The following is a 24,210-nucleotide window of genomic DNA, read 5'->3' as shown; positions in this document are numbered from 1 at the left end:
AAAGGTCCCTAATTTGAGGCTTTGACAGCCAAACACTCGATGATGGCTGCTTAAAACCTACCATCTTTTACTAATTTTGAATTGTGATAGAAGCAGCTTCGACATTTTTATGCAAGCTATTAGACCATCTTTATTTATAGTATTTTTTTTGGGGCCAGGAAGAGTAATTCATAGGGGATGAATATATGATGATGTGATGTTCTTGGGTGGTTCTGAGTCTCTGGTTTGTAATGGGTTTTCTTTTACTTAGGGTTAGGGTTCATGCAAGAAATTATAATTTACTTTGAGATCATGGTTTTCCAACGCTATATAATTTATGTTCCTTTGGCCATAAAAGAAAAATAACTAGTGTTACTTTAATTACCGATGGAGAAATGAATAGAAAGGAAAGGAGTTTCTCACTTTTATAAATTATCTGTGGTTTGGTTCTTATGTGTAAGTGGAAACAAAAGAGAAGGAGAGAATTCCAGTCTTGGAGTCTTGGACTTACAAGTCATGGACAATCGGAATTGATGCAAATTTCTGGTAATTTGTAAAATTTCTACACCTTTATGAGAGTACATATCAGAATGTCCCATTAGTACATATGTTATTACCGGCGGTAAGATCAGATGGATTAAGGGAGCTATATATCAGAATACATATCAGGACTCTATAGAGTAAAGTTATTAATTCATGATTATGTCAATAATAAATAGGCTACATTTTCTATTGGCATCCATTTTCAGAATTTCCCTTGAATATGCTATAATCTATTTAGAATTTTAGATTGATTTGAGTATTTCTGCTTTTAAGAATAATGCTATAAAATTTCAGTAATAACTGTCAATGTAATATGTTTGAACATGAAATTTGAATGCTATTCATCTACATGCATAAATTCAAACCAAGCAAACACTAATCAATACCATATGATCACAGTATTTTATTTGTCCTTTGTTTTTTTATCATTTTGTTTAGACATCAAATTGAGTAAAGGAAACCTTAATAATATTTTGGTCTTTGTTGTTTACCCCTTCTGAATTAGCATATGCGATGTTGAGTTCCAATTTTTCATTGAATTATGGTTTGATGCCAATGGAGCATCGATATCATTAGAATAACGTTTATTATGTATTCTTAGAGATGATTTAAGTGAGCTTTCTTCAGTCCACTCATGGAAGGGCAAAGGGTTTGGATTAGCTGCCGACTCATTCATTCAAACACAGTAGAAAAGGGTGTTGATGTTTCTACTGCGAATGTGTGAATGATGCGGGAGATAAATTTCATCCTTTTCTTCTCTGTGCTTGGACTGAAGGGAGCTCCCTTTTATTGTCTTCTTTGTTATATTTGCCTTTAAATACCTTGCCATTTCTATTAATATGTTTTCTTGAGTAATATATAATTTCCCCAAGTAATCTTATGTTTCTTACACATTCCTGAGTGAAGTAGATTATGCTGCCTTTCCATTTATTGCTGACTGAAGGGTCGAAGTTGAACCATTTGTTGTTTTGAATCTACCTTAAAACATCTGTTTGGGCTGCTTTTTTATATATTAATTTCTTTGCAGGGCATTATACTGGATTTTAGTTGAAGTTTGGCAACGAAGTGTACAATTTTTATTCTGTATATATATCTATTTTGGCCGGTACCAGGAAATAAATTGGAAAGGAAAAGAGGATGATGAGGTCATGAAATTAGCTGGGAACAATTATTTCCCTCACATGAAATTGCTATTCCCGGCCAATCATGGTAGCCAATCATGATATATCACGCGTGATAACTTTTTTCGCGTGGTAGACTGATTGGCCGAGAATAGCAAAATAGCGCTATACCCGTTTCATAGAAGTTTTCTGGTGTTTATTTTTTATTTTTTATAGAGATTGTTAATTTTAGTAAAAACTAGAGAATCAAAAGAGAACGTACAAAGCCGGTGAGTGAGGTCACACTGGAAAAACAATAAAGTAAAAGTGCTTTTATGTTCATGGTTAGGGAAAATTGAGTGAGAAACATGGAGGCTGTGGTTGGTTGTCTTTATTGGTTTGGCCATGTTTGGGAAGTGGATATAATTAGAAGCAGATTTTGTGGCATGCATTGATAATTAAGTAGCCCGTGCGTTTTGGCCTCATGTCTACGTCTGTGTACTCAAGTGGGGCTAAAAACGCAGTCTCAGATCAGTCTGAGTCTCTCAGAACCAGAGGTTGGAACTTGGAGCTACCTACCTATCTATAGATAGACTATACATGCCATGTCTATTTCAACCCACCCTTCATGCTTCCTTGGCATTCGTGAACCCTATACATGCATCATATGTATCACACACCGTATAATTACTTAAACAACCCAACAGTCTCTCCTTTTTACTTTTGTGGCATAATATCTCAGTAAAAATCTGATTCTCTTTCACATATGAGTTAGGCCAATTGGTCAGAGCATTAGGACAGTGAGATTAGTTGGTTAGGGTATAAGGGTAGTGAGATTATCCTTTTGCTCCAATGTTTGAATCCTCCTCTTCTTCATTGTCTATATTATCGCTTGTATTTGAAAAAAAAAAAAAATGATTCTTTAAAAGATTATGAGAAGTTATTTTCTTCTTTTTTATGGAGCTCAAAACCCCCCACTTGGTTTTTTTTGTAGGTATCTTACGTGTGTGTGAAGATCTGAAGTGAAATAAAATAAGCAGTTCATTGGGTGTCGATAATGGAAGTACACAAAAAAAGATATTGGAAGTACACTTGAAGTAGATTTTTAATTGTATTTATCGAGTAATGAGCTTGTGTTATGGTGTTTGATTAGTTTATTAAGGTGAAGTTAATTAATATTCTTCTTCCATATGGGGGGGTGTTGCCATGTTGTCTGATCCTCTCTATTTTATTTTGCGTTGATGTCATTCTAAGAAATCTGTGTAATTGCTAATGCTGTAATGCGTGAAAACCCTACTAGACGACAACTGGTCTTATTTTGCTTTTGTTATTAGGGCTTCTTTGGAAGTCCAACTGCCCACATCTACCTAGTTCATTTCCAAGATAGGCATGGAGGGAATATGCCACATTACATTACCAACGAAAAAAAAGAGAGGTCCAGTTCAATAGAATGATGCTGCCTCAAATCTGCGAGAGAAGAACCCTTGTATTTGTTATGTTTATGGAATTAATTAGTCCAGGGTTTTATCTGGGTAAGCTCGTATATTTTATGAGAACCGAAACGATGCATGATTTTATGTTAGATGACTACTACTGGACCCCAAAGCTTAAACTAGTTTCGACTCCGAAAGATTAAAGTGTAAAGAAATGAAGCACCAATGAATGTCAAGGACAAACAATTCCAACCCTTAGCGCACCACACTGCAAGTGTACGAATGTTTATTTACTTTTTTGTTTTATATTTCTTATAATATCTCCCAAGAGCTTGTAGATGAGAGAGAGAGAGAGAGTTAAGATGCAGGTGGTCCTGCCCTCTAAAGTTAAACCCCTGGTGAGTGAAAATGATAGATATATGGAACACTGGTCCCTCTTCTACAATGAAATTCCCCCACTGAAGAGGTGGCTGTGAGTTCGGCATATCAAATCATGTTGACGTGTTATCTAAATCTGTGGAGAAAAGTACCACCAGTTGAATAAGTTAACCTAAATTTGAATGCACTTGAAGAATCTCAGATACCCTGGGCTTGTGTTGTTTAATCATTAATGTGTGCACTTGGTTTTTGTCATTGGACGGTTAAGTATCTGCTTAGAACAGGACACGACCCTTAATATAAAATTATTATGTATAAGATTGAGGGAAGGAGCCAGTCATCTTCAGGCGAGAAGTGGCTTTCACTAGGAATAAGTGCTTTTTGTCTGCTTTTCACTTACCCTCTTTTAACAACTGATGAGTCTTTTGATGCTGCTGCTGCTGCTGCATTATGAAATATCATCACCAAATGCTCCAACCAAAAAAGAATAAAAGTAAAACCCTACAACCCTTTTCTGAAATTTTTTTTTTCTCTCTTTTTCTTTATTTTCCTTGGTTTTTAAATGAAGTCCAAAAGGGAGCATACATAGATGAACAGAAATGAAGACATAGTACATTAACATTACAACATAATTAAAATTGTCTCTCAACTGGGACAAGGGCAGATAATAACATAGAAGCACAGACATGTAAAAAAAGAGAACACACAGAACCAGTCCACTTCTCTAAGTTCAACTCACAGCTGCAGAGCCAAGTTAGGCTGCTGAGAGTCCTCCAGCAAAGATATAAAAGATGGAGAAGTAGGCTCCTCTTGGTACCATTGATGAGTTGTAGCTCTTTCATGGGTGCCAATTTCATTGTACAATGGGGGCTTCATTATTCCCTGAGCTGATAACACAAGCTCTTGTTCTTTCCTCATAAACATACCATTTGCCAATGGCCTGTGATCCTCACCGAGCTTCACTCTCATACTTGGAAAACTACCGATTTCTTGCATACTTCGCGCTGTACCGGGATGGTTCCATTGAGCCAGCTGACCTGCCTGTGCAGAGTTAGCTACATAGTTATTCAGTGAAGATAGCTGACCTGCCTGTGCTGAGCTTGCTGCATAGTTATTTAGTTGAGAAAGATGACCTGCCTGTGCCGAGCTAGCTGCATAATTGTTATTCAGTTTTGAGCCAAAATCATTAAAGGAAGTTTGTCCCTGACCCAAACTCGGCAACTTTGGAGCTGGTGAAGGCATGTAAGATGATGGCCTCAAATAGGTGTTGCTTCTAGACATGATCTCTAGCAGCCTTGACTGATTAGAGTGATATGCAGTTCTAGACAATTGAGCTTGCTGAAGCAGCTGGTTTCCTACATTGTTAGGTTTGGCTAACATATCCAGAGTCCTAAACTTTATGCTGTTGTTTGAGGTCCCAGGACTACTCAAATCTCTAACGACACGAATATACGATTCTAACCGAACCTTGCTGTTTTGATTTTGAGGAGCTCTGCCTTCCATGTTACTTCCCTGAAGTCCTATGCCAGTGGTAAGACCAGGGATGTTCATGTTTTTGTTAATATCAATGGCCATCTGTTCATGCAAAGCTTTGTTATAAGTGTCTTTTCCCTCGGCTACCTGAAGAATCATTTTCCCTTTTGGGTCATTGAGATTGCTCTCCATGCCTAATCTGGATGTGCCAGGAACAATCATATTTCCCTTGTAAGCACCCTCATTGATACATATGCCAGCTCTGGCCGGGGCATATCTTCGTGCAGAAGCATCACCATGAAAATATGAAACATTAGCATCCCTTGGGAAGTTATATAGGGAATTATGTTGCATTTGAGTCGTTTGGCCTGTATTAACAACAGCAGGATGACCAGGTACCCCTGGGGCAGATAGGGTGGAAGTCGGATCATTTGGGGTCTGGACCGGAGGGGTTGTCTGAGACTGGCAATTTGGAGCTTCAATAAGACTTTCTAACTTTCTCTGGGCAATCATTTGAGCTGTTGGCCCCAAATATTTAATAAACCGCATGAGACTTTCTCTATATCCAAAACCAGCATCAATCTACAATGTCAAGAAGCAATCTAGTTATATATCTCATCATACACAAGTTTGGCAAAAATTATTGTTTGAACCTATCATACATAACCTCCTCCTCACAAACTTCAGAAGTAAATAATCTCAAAGTTCACGCATACTATACTCAGATTGGTGGGCTAATTTTGATTATCAAACACTTTTATAAAGTTCCATAACCATTTAATAAATGCTATCCCTGATTTGATGTATATAAGATTGGCAGCAAAAGCACCTTCCATAACAGTTAACACCACCAGAGAAAGAGGTAGGATACAGAACAAGCTGCCACACTCTTCCGGTTATGGAACAAAGTGCAGGCCAAGTAAAAGTCTGTTTCTCTTTGCATATGAAACATATCAGTGAATAAGTTATGCAAAATCTTTGTTGGCAAGCAACTAACATGCTGTGCTTCCTTATGCAGGTGAGGTTATATCATGGTATTTAACATCTGTTAGACCAAGTTCTCGTGTAAGCAGGATGTATGGTAACTTACATGAAAAAGTGATTTGGGGGCATTGTAGACAGTTGAGAATAAAGATTCATCGTCATTGGAAGGCCTCCAATAAGTTTGACGCCGCTGAGTTTCGACTAAATTTGAATTCCTACCATCTCTCAATCCTGTGCAAAGCAAGGGAAAATGAAACCAAATTAGCTTCCTTTTCAATCCATGCATGGCTGAAGATGGAAACTCTTCCAAATATCTTCCAAGTATGCTGTTCTAGTTATCATCCAATCATGAGTTGATAAACTATAGCAGTAAGTTCAATGATAACATCTATGGCAAGAAGAGGTAAGCCTTCAGAAGAACAATGTTGCAACTTAGCATGTTTTTCCCCCCTTACCAGGGTTCGAATCTGTTTTTCTTCTTTTGACACTGCCTGGCGTAGCATGCTTTCTGCATAAACCTCTGGCTTCACTTTGGGGCTTCCTATCAGGGCATCTTCTTTTCAGCGAGTTTTCTAACAGAAAACGTTCAGGATCTGTTTTCAGACCCCTGAAAAGCTCCTCAGCTAGTTCTTGTAAGCGCTGAGCCTGGAAAGCATTATGTTAGCATTCACAAAGAAAACTAAGATAGATAACAATTGATATGCATGTACTCTTGTACCATCATGTCAAATAAATGAGCCCACCTGGAAGTGATATACGGTGGCTGATGAGTTGAAGTGCATTGCATTTTTGGATACCAGAATCGCATCATGCTGTAAATTCAAAGGAATGAAAAATCAGTTAATACTTCATAAAATGTTCTACAACATAATATCAAAATTTCAATAAATTTTCTGTTCTTCCTCACTTCGCTCCTTAACATATAGAGGCCTGCACATAGTTTCACCACTTACAAATAAAACTTGGTGCAATTTAAACACAAAAGAGATGATAATTTTTTTCCTTCTCCTGAATGCAATAACAAGAAGACGAAAGAATAAGAGAACAAGGAGGAAAAGTGTTTATATGGGAGTGAACCTCAAATTCTTCCAAGTTGTTGTACATTCCTTCATGTAGTTTTGCCCTCATGGTGCCAAAATCCATTGGCTCTTTGATAATTGAGTCATAGGACCTCACCTTAGAAAGCAAGAAACAGATCATTGTTTTTTAATCAGAAAGGAAGCAGAACATCTGTAACAAAAAAACGTTTAGAAACCAAAGTATAGAACTAACCTGTTGAGGGTCAACAGGCTGTGCAAATATTCCAAATACGTCTCTCCTATGTAAAGCAGAATGATTAGGATAAAAAACCATATATCGCGTAAATAATCCACGTTCTTAAATAATTTTCTAGCTAGTAATTCAAACAATTAAATTAATTAACTTTTTTTTTTTTTTTTGGGTCTGAAATTAAATTGATTAACTTCTGATTAAAGGAAAAATGAAAAGAAAAACGCACTCAAACCTTTGCAGCATATCAAGGATGAACTCAAATATGCGTTTTTGTGGCACTTGCTCATCAGATGACAGATTTTCTGCTTCATCTAATTAATATGAACAATAACTAAGTTACCACATTCAGAAATCTAAATGATTAGGGTGTTAAAATCACTTGACTTCAGTTAACATCTATGTTATATAACAAGAACAGGCTCACCGTTCATGATCGAACTGTCTTCTTGTTCTTGGTCTTCACCATCCTGCATGCAATTCAAGATGAGAAAAAAAGCATCAAACACTGAAGCTGCAAGTTATGGTAAGAACCCTGAAGCTCAAATCAGCATCCCAAGATAAACTAGAGGTCCAATTTATATATGCGTGTGTGCACACACACATATATACATGTAAGAGCAAGGTAGGGACAGAGGGACCTGTTGAGATGATAGGCCAACATCTTTAAGTCTTTTGCGCTTGCGGCCTCTCTTGGCAGCAGAAGCTGCTGCTCTTGCTGTAACATGAGCCTGATTCTGACCATTCTCGCCAACAACGTTGTCACCAGATTTGGAGAATTCATTGTTCCTCTTCACCTTATTCAATGCTGATATTCGGGCACTCTTCCTTCTCCCTCCAACTACTTCACTTCCCTCCCACATTTTATATACCCCTGTAATATCAACCCATGTTTATAATTTTCTGCTACTATTACCATATCAGCTTTTGTAACAAGTTTTACTTTCCATGTTACTGCCATTAAAAATTACTCCATAGAAAAGAAAGAAAGAAAGAACATGAGAAAAATAGCTTACCTGAAGTGAAGTTAGAACTAAAACCACTCTGCTTATAAACGTCTAAATGAGTAGAAATAAAATAAGGACATCATACAGGACTTACTATTGACCATTGTTTTGACCCTTTGTGGGGGGGGATGGGGTGGAAAACAAAAGACTCAATTTTGGTAATTCTGCAAGTACATTGTAACGGCTGCACCCACATCAGCACCAGCAAATTTACAGCTCATCTCTGATGCCTCTTACTTACTTTGCTAGATTTACCACAAAAAGAAGGCAAGAAAGAAGATTTACAAGGTGACCATATTTCTATCTTTTCCATCAACCAAAAATGGACCAAACAACATTTCCATTTTATATTAGCACTACATGCAGAAGGGTAATGAGTATGATAAGCCTACATAGACCATATGGTAGGGATCTGTCAAATTCTGTCAAGCCACAAGAAACTTTGAATTGATCTAACGCCTTGTGTTTGCGCGAGCGTGCCACTATTAGGATTGCAAAATCTCCGTTAGTTCCCCCTTTTTCCATTCGACAGCAGAAGTAATTTTTGTATTTTGAACTCTATTTTTCCATGAAAAACAAAAATCACTGTAATTAAAATAAAAGATTGACATGGACAGGAAAGCTTGCCAAAGGGACCTTAGAAACTCAAAAGAAAATTGTTCAAAAACATAGTAAAATTGCAGCTATGGACACAGATCCTATATAGAAGGTAGATTTGAGCAAAGAATAGATGTCTAGTAAGCAGATAAAGCAGCACTTCTGGTAGAAGCAAATGAGAGAGTATGGTAAATTACCAAATGAACACTTCCTCTTGTCAAAAAGGGAAAATTGAAAGCAGGTCACCACCCTACAACTCTGTCAAAACTGGCAAAATCCTCATCACGTCTCCATTTCAAGGATCTTCATCAAGTACTAACATACATTCAAGGCACACTCTGAGAATCAAGTGATCAAGAGTCTTTCTACAGATAAATTTATAAGCTAGGTACTCTTGTCGGTGACCGGGTTAGGTGCTCGGGTTAGCGTTACATGCAACGAGCATTGTGACAACTGTACGGTGATCAAATTCTCCATTTATAAGTGCCAGTAACTTCCTAACTTGTTCAACATGCATTTGTTACGCCAGATTTGGCACGATGCTAATGCATGGCAATGTTGTTTTCGATACGATAAAAGTACACGTAAGCTAAATTACATTCTACTCCATAACCACAATAAAGAACAATAAATACACACAATGCTCGGCACAATTTGCGCAGAAAGGTAGAAGATACATGTATAAACATAAATTACCAAAACTTACACTCTGATTTACAAATTGTGCATGAATAAATGGAACTGAAAGCACAAAACCAATTGCATTGGATACAAAGAGTGCATAAGTGATACAATTGAGAAGATGTCCTGCTTGACTAAAACATAGAACAAAAAAGTTTCTTCAATCCTTCCTAAATTGATGCATAAAAGGGAAGAATTGCATTCAATCCTAAGCAGCAGCAGATAGTTAAGAAACTGCTTCCGCTATCAGTAGGCTAGTTTACACAATTGCTTCCGCTGTTTGTAGGCTGCCCCAGTAACACAGAGCATGCTTCTCAAAGCTAAGGTGGCTTCTGTACAATTTATCAGAAGGTACAGCCAGTACCAAACTGGCCTACAAGCATCACATTCTTGTTTGAGTAATCAACCAGTACCTACCTCATCACAGAAGCACGTCCTTGGAACTTAAAGACACATGAAAGGGAACTGAGAATAGTCAAGTGAGGATCATACAAGGATCTTATGGCAAAAAACACATGCCATTTATCAATCTTTCAAGCGCACCTGAGAACATTGCTTACTCCAAAGTGCATTGATATACCTATAATTCAATATCCAAGGTGGCTAATAGAATACTGGAAGGCAGACAGAAAAGCAACTTCTTAAGCCACTCTTTCTTATTTCTGGAGGGAGAGAGTGATGGAGGAATGGGAACAACATTCATGCCCCCAATTTGACGCTGGAATCAAGCACATCAATTGTGTTATTTTGCTGTCCCCAGAGCTGTGCATATCTCCCCGCCTTAGACAAGAGAACATCATGGGGCCCCTGCTCAACCACTTTCCCGTTCTCCAGAACTATTATCTGAGAATTGATTTGGCAAGACACACAGAGTAAGATATTGCAACATAATAAAAGGAATAGGAAAAGATAAAGGAATAGTAGGATGAGGGTAGAACATCAAAGGCTTTGATAAGGGTTACTCAATACTACAAGACATTTAATAACTCAGAGTTCAATAGATGGCAGAAATTGCTCTCCCAATGCATTTGGTTTCTACGAATGAAACGGTATGTATATGGTAGAAGAGAGTTTGTTAATTTCACCAAATAGCAACTCATACAATACTCTTTGTGCATAAACTGAGCCAAAGAATGAATTAGAAAGCAAAGATGTTCAGGTCAAAAACAGAGGTGGTAAGTTGACATAGAAAAACATTAAAAAAATGAAGGAGAAGAAACACAGAGGTGGAAGAATGTTACCTCATCGCACTGCATTGCAGTGGTTAGCCTATGGGCAATGAAAATTGAAGTTCGATTAGTTGCCAAGGACTTCAATGCATTTAATATTTCCGCTTCCGTGGTGCTATCTAGTGCACTTGTAGCTTCATCACATAACCTGTGGGTGTCAAATAAAAAATAATAATCATAAAATGCTCAGGATATATTAGATTGCTGTGGTCTACTTTCTCCTAAAAGATTTAATTCATTAGCAAGTCAAGGATAACTTTGAACTTATCCACGGATACAAAATCGCAGACAGCATGAACAAATAGAAGAAAAATGACGGAGGAAAGATTAGAACGGTTACAGAATTGGAGGTGCTTTCAAGAATGCACGAGCCAGTGCCACACGCTGTTTCTCACCACCACTTAACTGCACAGAATTATCATCATACTTTTCAGAATTCAAAAGTCCAACGAAGAAAATTAACAAACAGTTGCAATTCCTTTATTCCCCTTTTTCTTCAGTCAGCATGTTACACGGTTGATCATTACAAATAATTTTAAAACGACAGTACAAAGAACTGACTTTGCAGGAGGTAAATGTGCAACTCCGCAAAAATTTAATACATGCAGTACCCCAACCCAGCCTAGCTCTTAAAGAGGGATGTTTAGCCCACTATTAAAGCAAACAAATTACTTAGTAAATAGCATATTCAGTCTTCTCACCTTGAGTCCTCGTTCCCCCACAACAGTAGAATACCTGTCAGGGAATTTCATGATAGTGTCATGTATTGCTGCACGACGAGCGGCATCATACACCTAAACAGAATAACCATTAGGCCAAGAAAATAGCAAAGTAGAGTCAACAGTGCGCAATACTAGTCTGTCGCATACCTCTTCTTTTGTTGCTGAAAGACGACCATAATGAATGTTATGAAATATTGTGTCATTGAAAAGTACCTGCCAATGAAGCACAAGTTATTTCCTTATCAGGATGTTACTATTTACGACCAACAAGATCCCAAAATGCAACCTCTCAGTTTGCAGTAGCACCAACTAAAACGAGAAACAAAACAAAATTTACTTATTTAAACTTACTGTATCTTGAGGCACAACGCCAATAGACTTCCGTACACTCTCAAGTGTCAGATCCCGAATATCTTGACCATCTATCTTTATCTGTGAATGACAAAAATTATGATCTTCAATAGGAAGAATGTCCATGTGAATTGTGAACTACAAACATAATATAATGGCAAGCTAAGGGTTTTTATTAAATTGTTCCTGGTGGTGGTGCTGGGAATACAGACTGATTTTCGGTTCATAACAATTAAGTATATTAAGAAAAACAAGAAAATTGGAGTTAACAAACTAATTATTATGCCCACATTGTGAAATTGCATCCTAGAGGAGGTTGAATGGGACATAACAACTTTCTCTTCTCAACGTCAACTCGCTTGCCCTCTTTAATCTACCCAATTAGGTCCTTAACCTCTTTTCTTTTGGTTTAAACCTTTTAATTTAACTGTTCCTTGGTATCTCTAATATGCTCATAATTCAAATACAAATTTTTATTAAGTTATGTGGATCATTATTTTTCAGGGAATATTGCAGATTAAAATTTATATTAACTTCAGACATGTTTTAAGCTGATGAGTAGATCGACAGAAAGTCACCTATTATATTTCACCGTCATAAAGTTTGTCTAACTGATTAGAAATTGCAACCAGCACAAAGATTTTCAGCAATGATACAATAAGCAAGGCAAAACCTGTCAAGTGATTACCACTCACAACTAGAACCATCAAGATTAGACTCCAACGCTAAGAAAGCTACATGCTTTATAAATTAAGCCAATATTGTACCAACAGATAATTACAAAAAACAGGATCAGTTGTCTTACACTTCCAGAATGGGTGTCAAAAAACCTGAAGAGCAATCTGAGAATGGTTGACTTGCCTGCAAACAGATGCCAATTCAATATATTCATGATGATCCAAGAATATAGAATAAAGAACAGATATATGCTGCATCATGCAATACTAATAATAATTAATACAAAAATTAAAAACAATTAGATATGCATGGGCATCACTTGCTTATCCTAATAACTTCCAGACTAACATTAAGCAAAAACACCAGAACTGTGGTAGAACCATGTCTCCACAACAGCACCCAAAAAACATTAATATCTGGTATTTCATGTCAAACAATAAATGAATTTAAAGAGGAAACGAATTTTGAATCAAGGGAAGACGCCAAGACACAGAGGAAATCCTGACAAGCCTTACCACTTCCGCTGGTTCCAACAATAGCCACACTCTTCCCAGCAGGTACAACAAATGATATCCCATCAAGAATCTTTCTTTCTGTCAGATAACTGTACAAATAGAAAACAGATGTAGTGCATCAGCAATGGATTACATAAATTACACAGTAACAATAATATCACATTTGATAAATGTTAATTTAAATTTGTCATATATGGATCACAGCTATAGTCCAAAAAAACGTTTTTTAACATCATGCTAGCTACAGACTACTATAAAGTACTAGATGATATATTAATGATAGAACAGCCAGAGAGAAGAAGGCCGCCTCAGAAGGGGAGGCAAGCAAAGCCTTCACCTTGGCCCGCCAAATTTAAGTCTTCTTCTTAGGCGAGGTTTTTTTTCTTAAAGACCCTAAATAGCAAAAGAAACGAGTCTTCTGACTCTCAGCCTCTCCCATGCTATTGACACAAAATAGCATTTGATTTCAGAAAATTAAGAGCTTTTTATATAAAAAAATCAATGGTCTTGAAATGCTCCATTAACACTATAAGGACAGCAAGCGAAGCATCAACCACCTGAAATGTACGTTGTCATATTGAATGCTCCCCCCACTTAACTTCAGATGCTTTGCATCATCTTTGTCACCAATTTCAGCCCTTTCCTACAATAAATAACAACAAATAAAGTAAAAGCAGATAAAGAAAAGGCCAATTCAACAATGTATTACCAAAAACCACTATCAAAATAGCTTGCATGACAAAACTATATCAACCTTAAAAGTTTTATAAATACAAACCAAAATGTAAATAAATTAAGAGTAGAGTGCGTATGTCCTTGTTTCTTCATTAAAGAGGTTCAAAAATAAAAAGATAATAGATTTTGTCCATTACAACAAAAGAGCATAGATTTTATGACAGTGAAAAAGTGAATAGAATTATCGCGTGGTCCAATATTAGTCCCTTGATTCAAGCCATGTAAAAGAGGTCGGTGTAATTTGAAAATAAATATAACAAGACACACACATCACTGAAAACCAGATTGCAAGTTCCTAAATTTACCTCCAGTAACTGAAACAGAGATTTCATGTCGACAAGACTCTGTATAGTCTCACGATAAACACTACCAAGGAAATTGAGTGGAAGCGATAGCTGGAATAGAAGCCCATTCACCATGACCTGTATATTGGGTTCAACCATAATTTGTATGACTATCAGTGAATCACTTTGCAAACAGGATTAAAAAAAAAAAAAACTTCAAAACATGAGAATCCCAAGGCAAATTACCAAATCACCAACTGTCATATTGCCACTCATAATACCATTTGAACACAGCACCATAGCAGTTGATAGAGCCGTGCTAAATATAATATTTTGGCCGAAGTTCAGAAAAGCAAGACTGCGTTGTGTTTTTAAGGCAGCATCTTCGTACCCTAAAAGATAGAATAACCACAAGCAAGAGAAGCACCATTAAGAAACAATGAAAATAACCTTCTGATGTAAAAACCACAATTATCAATGTCAAACTAACAAAAAAATATTTCAAGGAGAAACAAACAAGTCCAATACCATACGAAGAACTACCACACACATGACATTCAATAAAGTAAAATAAAAGTTGGCTTGGCGGAAGGCCACCCGAGGTTACCATGCAAACTCATAAATGCATGAAACAGAAGGGAGAATTAAGGCTGACTGATACCAGACACCAACTTTTGAACACTAACTGATGTAGCAGTGTTTCATTTGTTTTCTATCTGGGTCCACCTTGGAACTTAATTATTCACCGTAAATAAGAAGTTGCCACATCAGTTGTTGTCTCTAGTATCATTGCATATAAATACAAATTTATACAATTGAAAATAATGTTTTCAATCATACTATGATAAATAAAAAGAGTAAAATAATTTTAAAAAATTAGAATGAAAAGTTTCAAAATAGCTTGCGCACAAGTCAAATTCAGTTCTTGTTCGGTGAACCAACTAGTCACTCCTCTAGCTGAAGTCTAAGACCCTTTTTGTGTGTGCCCAATGATCATTAATTTTCAAAACAATGAAAAAAACTAAAGTAATTATCACCTATTTCTTTGACCACATATGGCAAGAAAAGCCATTCTAAATTATTAAGCAAAGAACACCATAACATTGTTTTTTACTTCAAAATAATTGAAGTTAATTCATAGTCTTGAACAATTTCACTGGAAGACACAGAGTAAAGCCCCACAATGAACATTTTGTATGATATGAAGGTCTGATGATGCAGAATGCATATTATTAGTTTTCCTACTTCTAGTTGGATTAGTTTTCCTCCTAGTAGTTTTCCTGATTCTTAAAGATTCCTTCTTGTTAAAGGATCTCTTATTAGTTAATTTGCTTTCCTATTTCTTAAAGTTTGCTTTTCCTTTTCCTAGACTAAAAAGGGTTTTGCCTCTATAAATAGAGTTGTTTGTAATCTTTTAAGGCAGACTTGATTAATGATAAATTTCCTTACTTTAAACTCTCTGATTCCTTCCCTTCCCCTTCGTCTCTTCGATCTCTAATTCTTCTCCTTGATCCCTTATTTCTTCTCTATTCTATTGCTCAAGCGTTTACTCTAAACTTACGGGCTGTTTACTCTAAACCTACGGGCTGTTCTACATCAATTGGTAATCAGAGCCTTCCCTCGCTTTCGTTTCCGTTTGCTCTCTCCCATGGCGCCCCAAACCGTGGCCAGCCTTTCAGAACAATTTCATGCGTTCCAAGACAAAGTTTCTGACGATATCGCTGGCATGGAAACCCAACTCTCCAACCTCAGCATTGACCTCAAAGACGAGTTGGTACAGGCTCCCACACATCGTGCGAAGACGGACCTGGCCATCACCAAACTCCAAGACTCCGTTCAGTTGCTTATCAATCACTTTCGGGCTGGACATGCTGAATCTTCTTCTACCTCCGCCTTGCTCTCGAGTTCCTCTACGCCACCACCAAAGAGTGGCCTTCTGCCCAATCCACCAGTGGATCAAAAACTCAAGGCCGTGCCATACGGCATGCCTCATAGCTCCACTGGGCTCTCGCTTGATGATCCTAAGGCTAAATTGGAGCCCCCCTTTTCTTTTGGGTCTCTGGCACCGCCCCATTATACCCAACACACCACGGGCCCTTCGACAGTTCCACATGATCACGGCACTCATCCCCCTCGCCATTTTGACAACGATGTCATCTGCCACATCAAGCCTACCGCTCCTACTTTTGATGGTCGTGGGGATCCCATGATGTTTCTTGATTGGGTTCAAGCCATGGAAGATTATTTCGCCTGGTACGATTTGACGGATGCTCATAAGCTTCGCATTGGTAAGATGACGCTACAAGGAGCCGCTCGACAATATTGGAATTCCGTGGAGGAGCAACTATACCAATTTGGACAGCCTCCTGTGACTCTCTGGGACAAGATGAAATTAAAGCTTCGAGAACAATATCTTCCCACCTTTTATCGCCATCAATTATATGACCAATTATGGACCCTTTCACAAGGAAGGTTACCCGTTACTGAATTCCATGCTCGTTTTATCGAACACAAGATACGTGCAGGGATTTGTGAAGAACCCGACATCACCATGTCCCGCTTTATCCATGGTCTTCGTGACGATGTCAAACGTGAAGTTCGGAGGTTCCGTCCGCATACTTTGGAAGATGCATATTGCCACGCATTGGAAGCTGAAATTTTTTTGCGTCCACAACGTCGATACACAGGGCATTCTGGGCACTCTTCCATTCTTACTCCAAACCGTAGTGCTCCTAGCTCTAAATATGGCGTTGCCGGTCCACTTGCTCCTACAATACCTGCAACAGAAAAAGGACCAGCCTCATCCATGGCTTCTCATATCAAATGCTATCATTGCCACGCTAAGGGCCACATCGCCTCTCGTTGTCCTCATAGAACTTTAACCCTTGGCTCCCTCAATGAAGACTCTTGTGTGGACGAGTATGTGGAGCCCCTTGAACCTGTTTATGATCCAGAACTTGATAATTGTTGTGAGGAGGAGGCGTTTCACCAACTGAGTGTTATGCGTTGTATTTATTCCACACCTACATCTCCACCTCCTGATTCATGGAAGCGTACAAGTAACTTTCAAACCTATGTCCCTTGCGGTACTAATAGATGCCAACTAGTTATTGATGGGGGAAGTACGCTTAATGTTATCTCTAAAACTGCTGTTGATCGCCTTCACCTTCAGGCCGAGCCACACCCTCATCCTTTTCATGTTGGTTGGGTTGATAAAACCAGATTACCTGTTACCGAAAGATGTCTTGTTCCTCTTCAATTGGGTCTCTGTCACGAGCAACTTTATTGTGATATCTTACCTATGAGTGTCGCACATGTGCTCCTAGGCCGGCCTTGGCTTTATGATCGTCGTGTGAAAAGTTGCAGCCGGGAGAACACCTATACTTTTCAACATGAAGGAAAGAACATAACGTTTAAGCCTTCCAATTCAGCCATCAGACCAAGTAAGGATGTTCCAACAAACTTGTCAATTAAAGAGAAGGCTTTGGAGCATCAATGGAGTATTTTATCACTTGTAGACTTTGCACATGAACTGCAAGAAACTGGTGTGGTCTTTGCCCTCTTGCTTAAACCGACATCTGACTACACCACTCCACTTGCCGAACCCATACAACAGCTCCTCACTGAATTCTCTGATGTCATACCTGATGACTTACCCGATGACCTACCTCCAGCGAGAGAGATTCAGCATGCCATTGACCTTGTTCCTGGTTCACAAATTCCTAATCTCCCTCATTATCGTATGAATCCACCTGAGCGAGCGGAACTAAATCGACAAATTCAGGGATTGCTGGCTAAGGGCTTTATTCGTCATAGCTTAAGTCCTTGTGCTGTTCCAGTTCTCCTTACCCCCAAAAAAGGATGGCTCCTGGCGAATGTGTGTAGATAGTCGCGCCGTAAATAAAATTACAGTTAAGTATCGTTTCCCCATACCACGACTTGAGGATATGTTGGATGATGTGGCGGGTTCCCAATGGTTTTCAAAGATAGATCTTCGCAGTGGCTATCACCAAATCCGTATTCGTGAAGGAGATGAGTGGAAAACCACGTTTAAAACCCCTGATGGCTTATATGAGTGGCTTGTGATGCCCTTTGGCATGTCCAATGCACCCAGCACGTTCATGCGGGTGATGACTCATGTGTTACGACCTTATATTAGTAAATTAATGGTAGTCTATTTTGATGACATACTGATATACAACCGCTCTCGGGAGGAACATCTCCAACATCTTAGGACGATATTCTCTACTTTACGGAAGGAAAAACTATATGCCAACTTAAAAATCGTTTCTTCAACCTGAAGTTTTATTCTTGGGGTTCAATATTTCTGCGGCTGGGGTTAGCACAGATCCTGCCAAGGTAGAGGCTATTATTGATTGGCCAACACCCACGACTTTAACAGAGGCACGCAGCTTTCATGGTCTCACCTCTTTTTATCGACGATTTATTCTAGGGTTCAGTACTATTATGGCACCCATAACTGATTGTATGAAACAAGGAGCTTTTCTTTGGACCCATGCTGCTGCCAAGGCCTTTACAATTTTGAAATAGAAGATGACTCAAGCGCCTGTTCTTCGACATCCTGATTTGACTACAGTCTTTGAAGTCGCATGCGATGCTTCCGGAGTTGGGATTGGTGGTGTGCTTAGCCAAGAAGGACATCCCGTAGCATACTTTAGTGAGAAATTAATGAAGCAAAGCAACGTTATTCTACTTATCAAGGAGATTTATGCTGTGGTACAAGCACTTCGGTATTGGCAATATCACCTGCTGCCAAACGAATTTGTGTTGTATTCAGATCATCAAGCTTTGAAATATCTCCACTCTCAACAAACCATTAGCAGTCGACATGTTAAGTGGTCCGAATATCTCCAGATCTTTACATTTGTTTTACGACACCGTCCAGGCATTGACAATAAGGTAGCTGATGCCCTTAGTCGCGTGGCTACTATTTTGAACACAATGACATAACACAATGACAGTTCAAGTAACCGGGTTTGATCGTATTAAGACTGAGTATTCATCTTGTCCAGATTTTGGAATTATTTTTCATGAAGTTTCCAATGGTAACCGTCGCAAGTATGTAGACTTTATTACGAGGGATGGGTTCTTATTTCGAGGAACACAATTATGTATTCCCCGTACTTCTCTTCGTGAATTCCTTGTTTGGGAACTACATGGTGGCGGCCTCGCAGGACATTTTGGCAAAGATAAAACCATTGCCTTGGTGGAAGATCGTTTCTATTTACCGTCATTAAAACGTGATGTTGCTCATCTCATCTCCCAATGCCGCACATGCCAGCTAGCTAAAGCTCGCAAACGTAATACAGGTTTATATGCCCTTCTACCAATACCTCATACACCATGGAAGGATCTTAGTATGAATTTCGTGCTTGGTTTACCTAAGACTAGTCGCGGCTATGACTCTATCTTTGTCATAGTTGATCGTTTTTCTAAAATGGCACATTTTCTGCCTTGTGCCAAAAATACTGATGCTTCTTATGTGGCCAAGTTATTTTTTAAGGAAGTAGTCCGTTTGCATGGCCTCCCTGTCTCCATTGTTTCTGATCGTGACGTCAAATTTGTTAGTTATTTTTGGAAGACTTTGTGGAAGCTTTTCGGTACTACTTTGAAGTTTTCTTCTGCTTTCCATCCCCAAACAGATGGTCAAACTGACGTAGTTAATCGCAGCCTTGGTGATTTACTCCGCTGTTTAGTTGGGGATAAACCTGGCAATTGGGATCTCTTGTTGCCTGTGGCTAAGTTTGCTTATAACAACTCAGTTAATCGAAGTATCGGTAAGAGTCCTTTTGAGATGGTTCATGGATTTTCTCCCCGATCACCTGTTGATTTAGTTGCTCTTCCTATGGCTGCCCGCGCCTCAGATTATGCTACCTCATTTGCTGAACATATTAGGCAATTGCATGATGACGTCCGTAGGCAGATATCCATGCACACAAACACTTATAAACTGGCAGCCAATGCTCATCATCGTCAACAGGAGTTTCGGGAAGGGGATTTTGTTATGGTGCGGGTTTGTCCTGAACGTTTTCCTAAGCACTCTTTTAAGAAGCTTCATGCTCGTTCAATGGGTCCTTATCGTATCATTAAAAAGCTTGGGTCCAATGCTTATTTGATTGAGTTGCCTATAGATATGCATATAAGTCCCATTTTCAATGTTTCTAATTTATCTCCTTATCGGGGCACCTTTTCTCCACCTATTTCTATAGATGTTGCTCAGGGTTCCACTCCTCCTATGGTGCCGCGTATTCCTTCTACTAGTTCTATCCCTACATATCAGATTGAGGACGTCTTGGATCATGAAGTTGTGGCCTCATCTACTGGAGGTTCTACCCGTTATCTGGTTCGTTGGGTTGGAAGGCCTGCTACTGAGGATACTTGGATTACATAAGCTGAATTTTGTCAATTGGATTCTACTCTTCTGCAAAGTTATCAGGATGCTCTTCATGATCTGGATTTGGCTGCATCCCGTCCTCCCATCATCCGTACTTACAAACGACGTCATCATCCATAATCTTGGTTTACTCGTCGGTGTCGAGTTCTTTTTCGATGGGGGAGAATGAAGCAGAATGCATATTATTAGTTTTCCTACTTCTAGTTGGATTAGTTTTCCTGATCCTTAAAGATTCCTTCTTGTTAAAGGATCTCTTATTAGTTAATTTGCTTTCCTATTTCTTAAAGTTTACTTTTCCTTCTCCTAGACTAAAAAGGGTTTTGCCTCTATAAATAGAGTTGTTTGTAATCTTTTAAGGCAGACTTGATTAATGATAAATTTCCTTACTTTAAACTCTCTGATTCCTTCCCTTCCCCTTCGTCTCTTCGATCTCTAATTCTTCTCCTTGATTCCTTATTTCTTCTCTGTTCTATTGCTCAAGCTTTTACTCTAAACTTACGGGCTGTTTACTCTAAACCTACGGGCTGTTCTACATCATCTGACCTCTCCTTCCTCTCTCTCAACACACACAAATACATGTTGTATGCATTTGACCCAAATGACCAGAACATGCATTTGACCCGAATGACCCGAACGTGCATTTGACCTGAATGACCAGAACGTGCATTGGCGCGGATATTATATGATAGATACATACATATGCACATGTAAAATCATCTGAAACACAACCCAACCTAAATTGGAAATTGGTCTTGACCCAAATGTCCCAGAAATACATGTTTCAGCACTATAGTGTATGCACATGCAAGCACCAAATGTGGCATGACAATTCATGGCTTATAATTTATCAGCAAGATAATAGAAGCTTTTACAAGTTTGTGTATCACGAACTAGTGAGTTTAATTCATATTAGTTTCCAGAACAATGTATTAGTTCAGGATTAACAAACTAGAAACTGTGATAAGACCAAAACAACTTACTCTTTAAGTACTCATCATATTTACTGGCTTCATAAGCTTCATTATTGAAATATTTTACAGTCTGTAAGTAAAACAGCATCAGATGATGAAACGAGAGAAAAATAATTCGAATAATGGAGATGGAAGGCATCAAATTTTGCATAAAGCGAGTAGAAGATATACAGAGTACATCACCTTACCTCGTAATTAATAAGTGAATCAATTGCCCTTGTACTAGCATCATTATCAGCCTTATTCATGGCCTTCCTAAACTTAGTCCTCCACTGTTAAGACAAGGAAATCATTAATTCAAAATTCGCAACACAAAAACTATCAGCAGCTTAATAAACGGGTAAATATATAGCTATAAAAATAGAAATGGTTCAAAATGATTAACTAGTATGAGTCAGGCACCTTTATTTTTTTTTTATTTTTTTTAACAATTCATTCCTAAGAAACTATAAACAAAGAACTGGCAAGAGACACGATACCTGTGTGACAGTCAATGTAAATGCCACATATGCAGCAACTGATAGTGAAGTGATCCATGCAAAAGGTGCTCCAAATTTGTAAGCCAGTATACCTGAAACCATAGATATCTGAAAAGGCACATGTCAAATCTGTTAAATTTGTTTAGTAACAAGAAGCAAAAGCAAGATGGAACCCTCGACCTAGCTTCGCACTACATTACTAAGTCCAGCCAGTGTCTTTACACACATCAAAATAGCTCAACAATCATCTAAGGTACAGATCCATACCTCTAAGATGGTGGGCACAACATTGAACACCATAGACGATAGAATAAAATTTATTGCACGGCTACCACGGTCAATTATCCTATTTAGTGCGCCGGTTTCTCGACTGAAATTACATTCGCCACATGATAATGCAAATGTTAGAGTGCAACTAATAGCTCAAAATCAACTATATTGAAAAGGCTTTTATTATAAACTAATATCTCCCCAAATGACAACAAAATCATGAATTCGAGCATGTTAAGAAGCCACAACATACTGGCCCGTCTGCAACTAATAAATACATTCTGAACAAACATGGAAAGGAATATATATGAATACCTAAGATGATACCGAAGATCAAGGTCATGCAAATGAGAGAAGACCTGCAAAAGTTTAAATTGCATATGTCACAAAGAAGATTTTAGGATATAAGGCATCTTTTTTCTTAGAGATTAACAAGAATGTTCAATATGAAACCAAGAAGAATTTGCATTATGACTTAGAACATGGTTAAGGTTTTATGCGGCTTGGATATTCGATAAAAGACATTTTGGGAGTGCCATACTCATACCTTCCTAGACACTGATCGAATTGTTCGCAGTGCTACTTTAGAAAACACAGCAGTCCGTAATTCTGCACAATACAATTTTGAAGAACTTTAGAAATGGGCAAGAACCCAGTTCCGAATTTCAATACATGAACATGTTATTGAAGCATGAATATCCAAAGGAATGGTATGAGCAAGCAATTACTTCCTGCGTAGTACCGTTGAAAGCAGAAGCACACGTGCGTGCAATCCCATATCCAATTAAAACCGAAACAGGAGTTGCAAAAAGAGCCAACTGGGTTGAATTGGCGGCAGTGAAAGAAGCAAGTGCGGTAGCATTGCCAGTAGCTGAGCTCAACCAATCCACAGCAAGCTTGAAGAGGAAAGGCACTTGAACATTGAGAACCTTAGCCCCAACCAAGAAGCCCAAGGCAGCAATGACCCTGATACGGAATTCATAGTTATCTTTCATCCACAAGTAACTTGCGAGAGTTCGGAAGATCTTAACGTTCGTAATCTGTTCGACGGAAGTTCCCTTAGAAACTGGAGGAGTTGGATTTCTCAGGTCCGGCGATGTAGAGAACCACGAGCGGCCATCTGGCGGGGAAGGAACTGATGAGGCATCGGAGAGGAAAGCGTTGACATGGAAAGGGAGTCCTGATGTTGTACGGACGCTGTTCGAAGTCAAAATTTTTGGAAGGAGAATTGGGTTTCCATGGAAGGCGGTTCTGGTGCTAAAGGAATTTGCTTTGAAGCTGCGATGGTGTCTAAGTTGGAAGAGAAGCCCGCTGGCTCTGTACCACTTCGATGCGGTAGGACCCAGCATTCTTCTTTCTTCTCCTTCTTCGACCCAATGAACTAGTTCATACGAAGACCGAAAACCCTAATTCAGCAACTTCAAATTGTGTGGGTTTTATACAGGGAGGGAAGGATGTATGAGGACAGAGGCAAGGGAAAAGGGAGAAGAGTCGATCTGTGTTAAATATTATTTCATAATTTCAGAACAGAGAGTATAGTACTAGCAGTTGCCTTGCTCGCTTGAAGTTTAGTTGGGAGGGTTCAAGTTTTGGGGTACAAACCTCCTTCGTGTTACAATTCATTATTTTATATATGTTCAATTTATTTGCCCTCAGATTTCTTGTTCAACACATTTCAATTGCTTTTCAAATAGTTGACCTTATTAAATGAATCAAGGGTGTATAGGAATTTTAAAAGCGTCAATAAAATGGATATATGATATTCATAAAATTATCTGTTTACATTAACTAATTTTCCCTATATGTAGCGCATATGAACGATTGTGCTTAGTATTTTTCTTATTTTCTATATACATATTTTACTTTGAAAATGAAAATTTTACTCACTACACCACATCATATTTCCAAAATACATTTGAAAAGTTTTCATTTTGTTTTTAAAACTAAGAAACTTTTTAAATAAAAATAAAAAAAAGGCATCAAAACAAGGCTATAGTTATTAAGATGTGTTAAGAACTTTGTTGTTTTCCCCAAATAAAAGCACCATACATTTTAGTTGGAGAAAGAGTTTTCAGATTTCTTATCTTGTTTGTCCACCATACAACTCCCAGCATATT

At 38.3% G+C, this 24,210-nt stretch overlaps 2 protein-coding genes across 2 annotated transcripts; both read right to left on the bottom strand.

Annotated features, from left to right (window-relative positions):
• Positions 1 to 3,966: 3,966 nt before the first annotated feature.
• Positions 3,967 to 9,118, bottom strand: LOC117632665. Its single transcript, XM_034366211.1, has 10 exons — positions 8,961 to 9,118; positions 7,801 to 8,033; positions 7,587 to 7,629; positions 7,395 to 7,473; positions 7,163 to 7,208; positions 6,968 to 7,066; positions 6,634 to 6,702; positions 6,346 to 6,535; positions 5,997 to 6,121; positions 3,967 to 5,488 (listed from the first exon to the last, which is right to left on the bottom strand). The coding sequence occupies exons 2-10, from the start codon at positions 8,020 to 8,022 to the stop codon at positions 4,169 to 4,171; spliced, it is 2,193 nt and encodes a 730-aa protein (XP_034222102.1). The 5' UTR covers positions 8,023 to 8,033; positions 8,961 to 9,118; the 3' UTR covers positions 3,967 to 4,168.
• A 317-nt stretch (positions 9,119 to 9,435) lies between these two features.
• On the bottom strand, positions 9,436 to 23,789 carry LOC117631168 (ABC transporter B family member 25, mitochondrial). The gene is made up of 18 exons (XM_034364164.1): positions 22,836 to 23,789; positions 22,641 to 22,702; positions 22,409 to 22,452; positions 22,091 to 22,193; positions 21,824 to 21,931; positions 21,533 to 21,616; positions 21,354 to 21,414; positions 14,205 to 14,350; positions 13,980 to 14,096; positions 13,497 to 13,582; positions 12,940 to 13,028; positions 12,552 to 12,607; positions 11,747 to 11,827; positions 11,543 to 11,608; positions 11,375 to 11,467; positions 11,014 to 11,078; positions 10,686 to 10,821; positions 9,436 to 10,287 (listed from the first exon to the last, which is right to left on the bottom strand). The coding sequence occupies exons 1-18, from the start codon at positions 23,440 to 23,442 to the stop codon at positions 10,144 to 10,146; spliced, it is 2,148 nt and encodes a 715-aa protein (XP_034220055.1). The 5' UTR covers positions 23,443 to 23,789; the 3' UTR covers positions 9,436 to 10,143.
• Positions 23,790 to 24,210: the final 421 nt, after the last annotated feature.

The sequence above is a fragment of the Prunus dulcis genome, chromosome 6 (genome assembly GCF_902201215.1).
Source record: "Prunus dulcis chromosome 6, ALMONDv2, whole genome shotgun sequence".
Classification (NCBI taxonomy): domain Eukaryota; kingdom Viridiplantae; phylum Streptophyta; class Magnoliopsida; order Rosales; family Rosaceae; genus Prunus; species Prunus dulcis.
The sequence above is the reverse complement of the archived record's forward strand: the minus strand, read 5'-3'. Positions and strand labels throughout refer to the sequence as shown.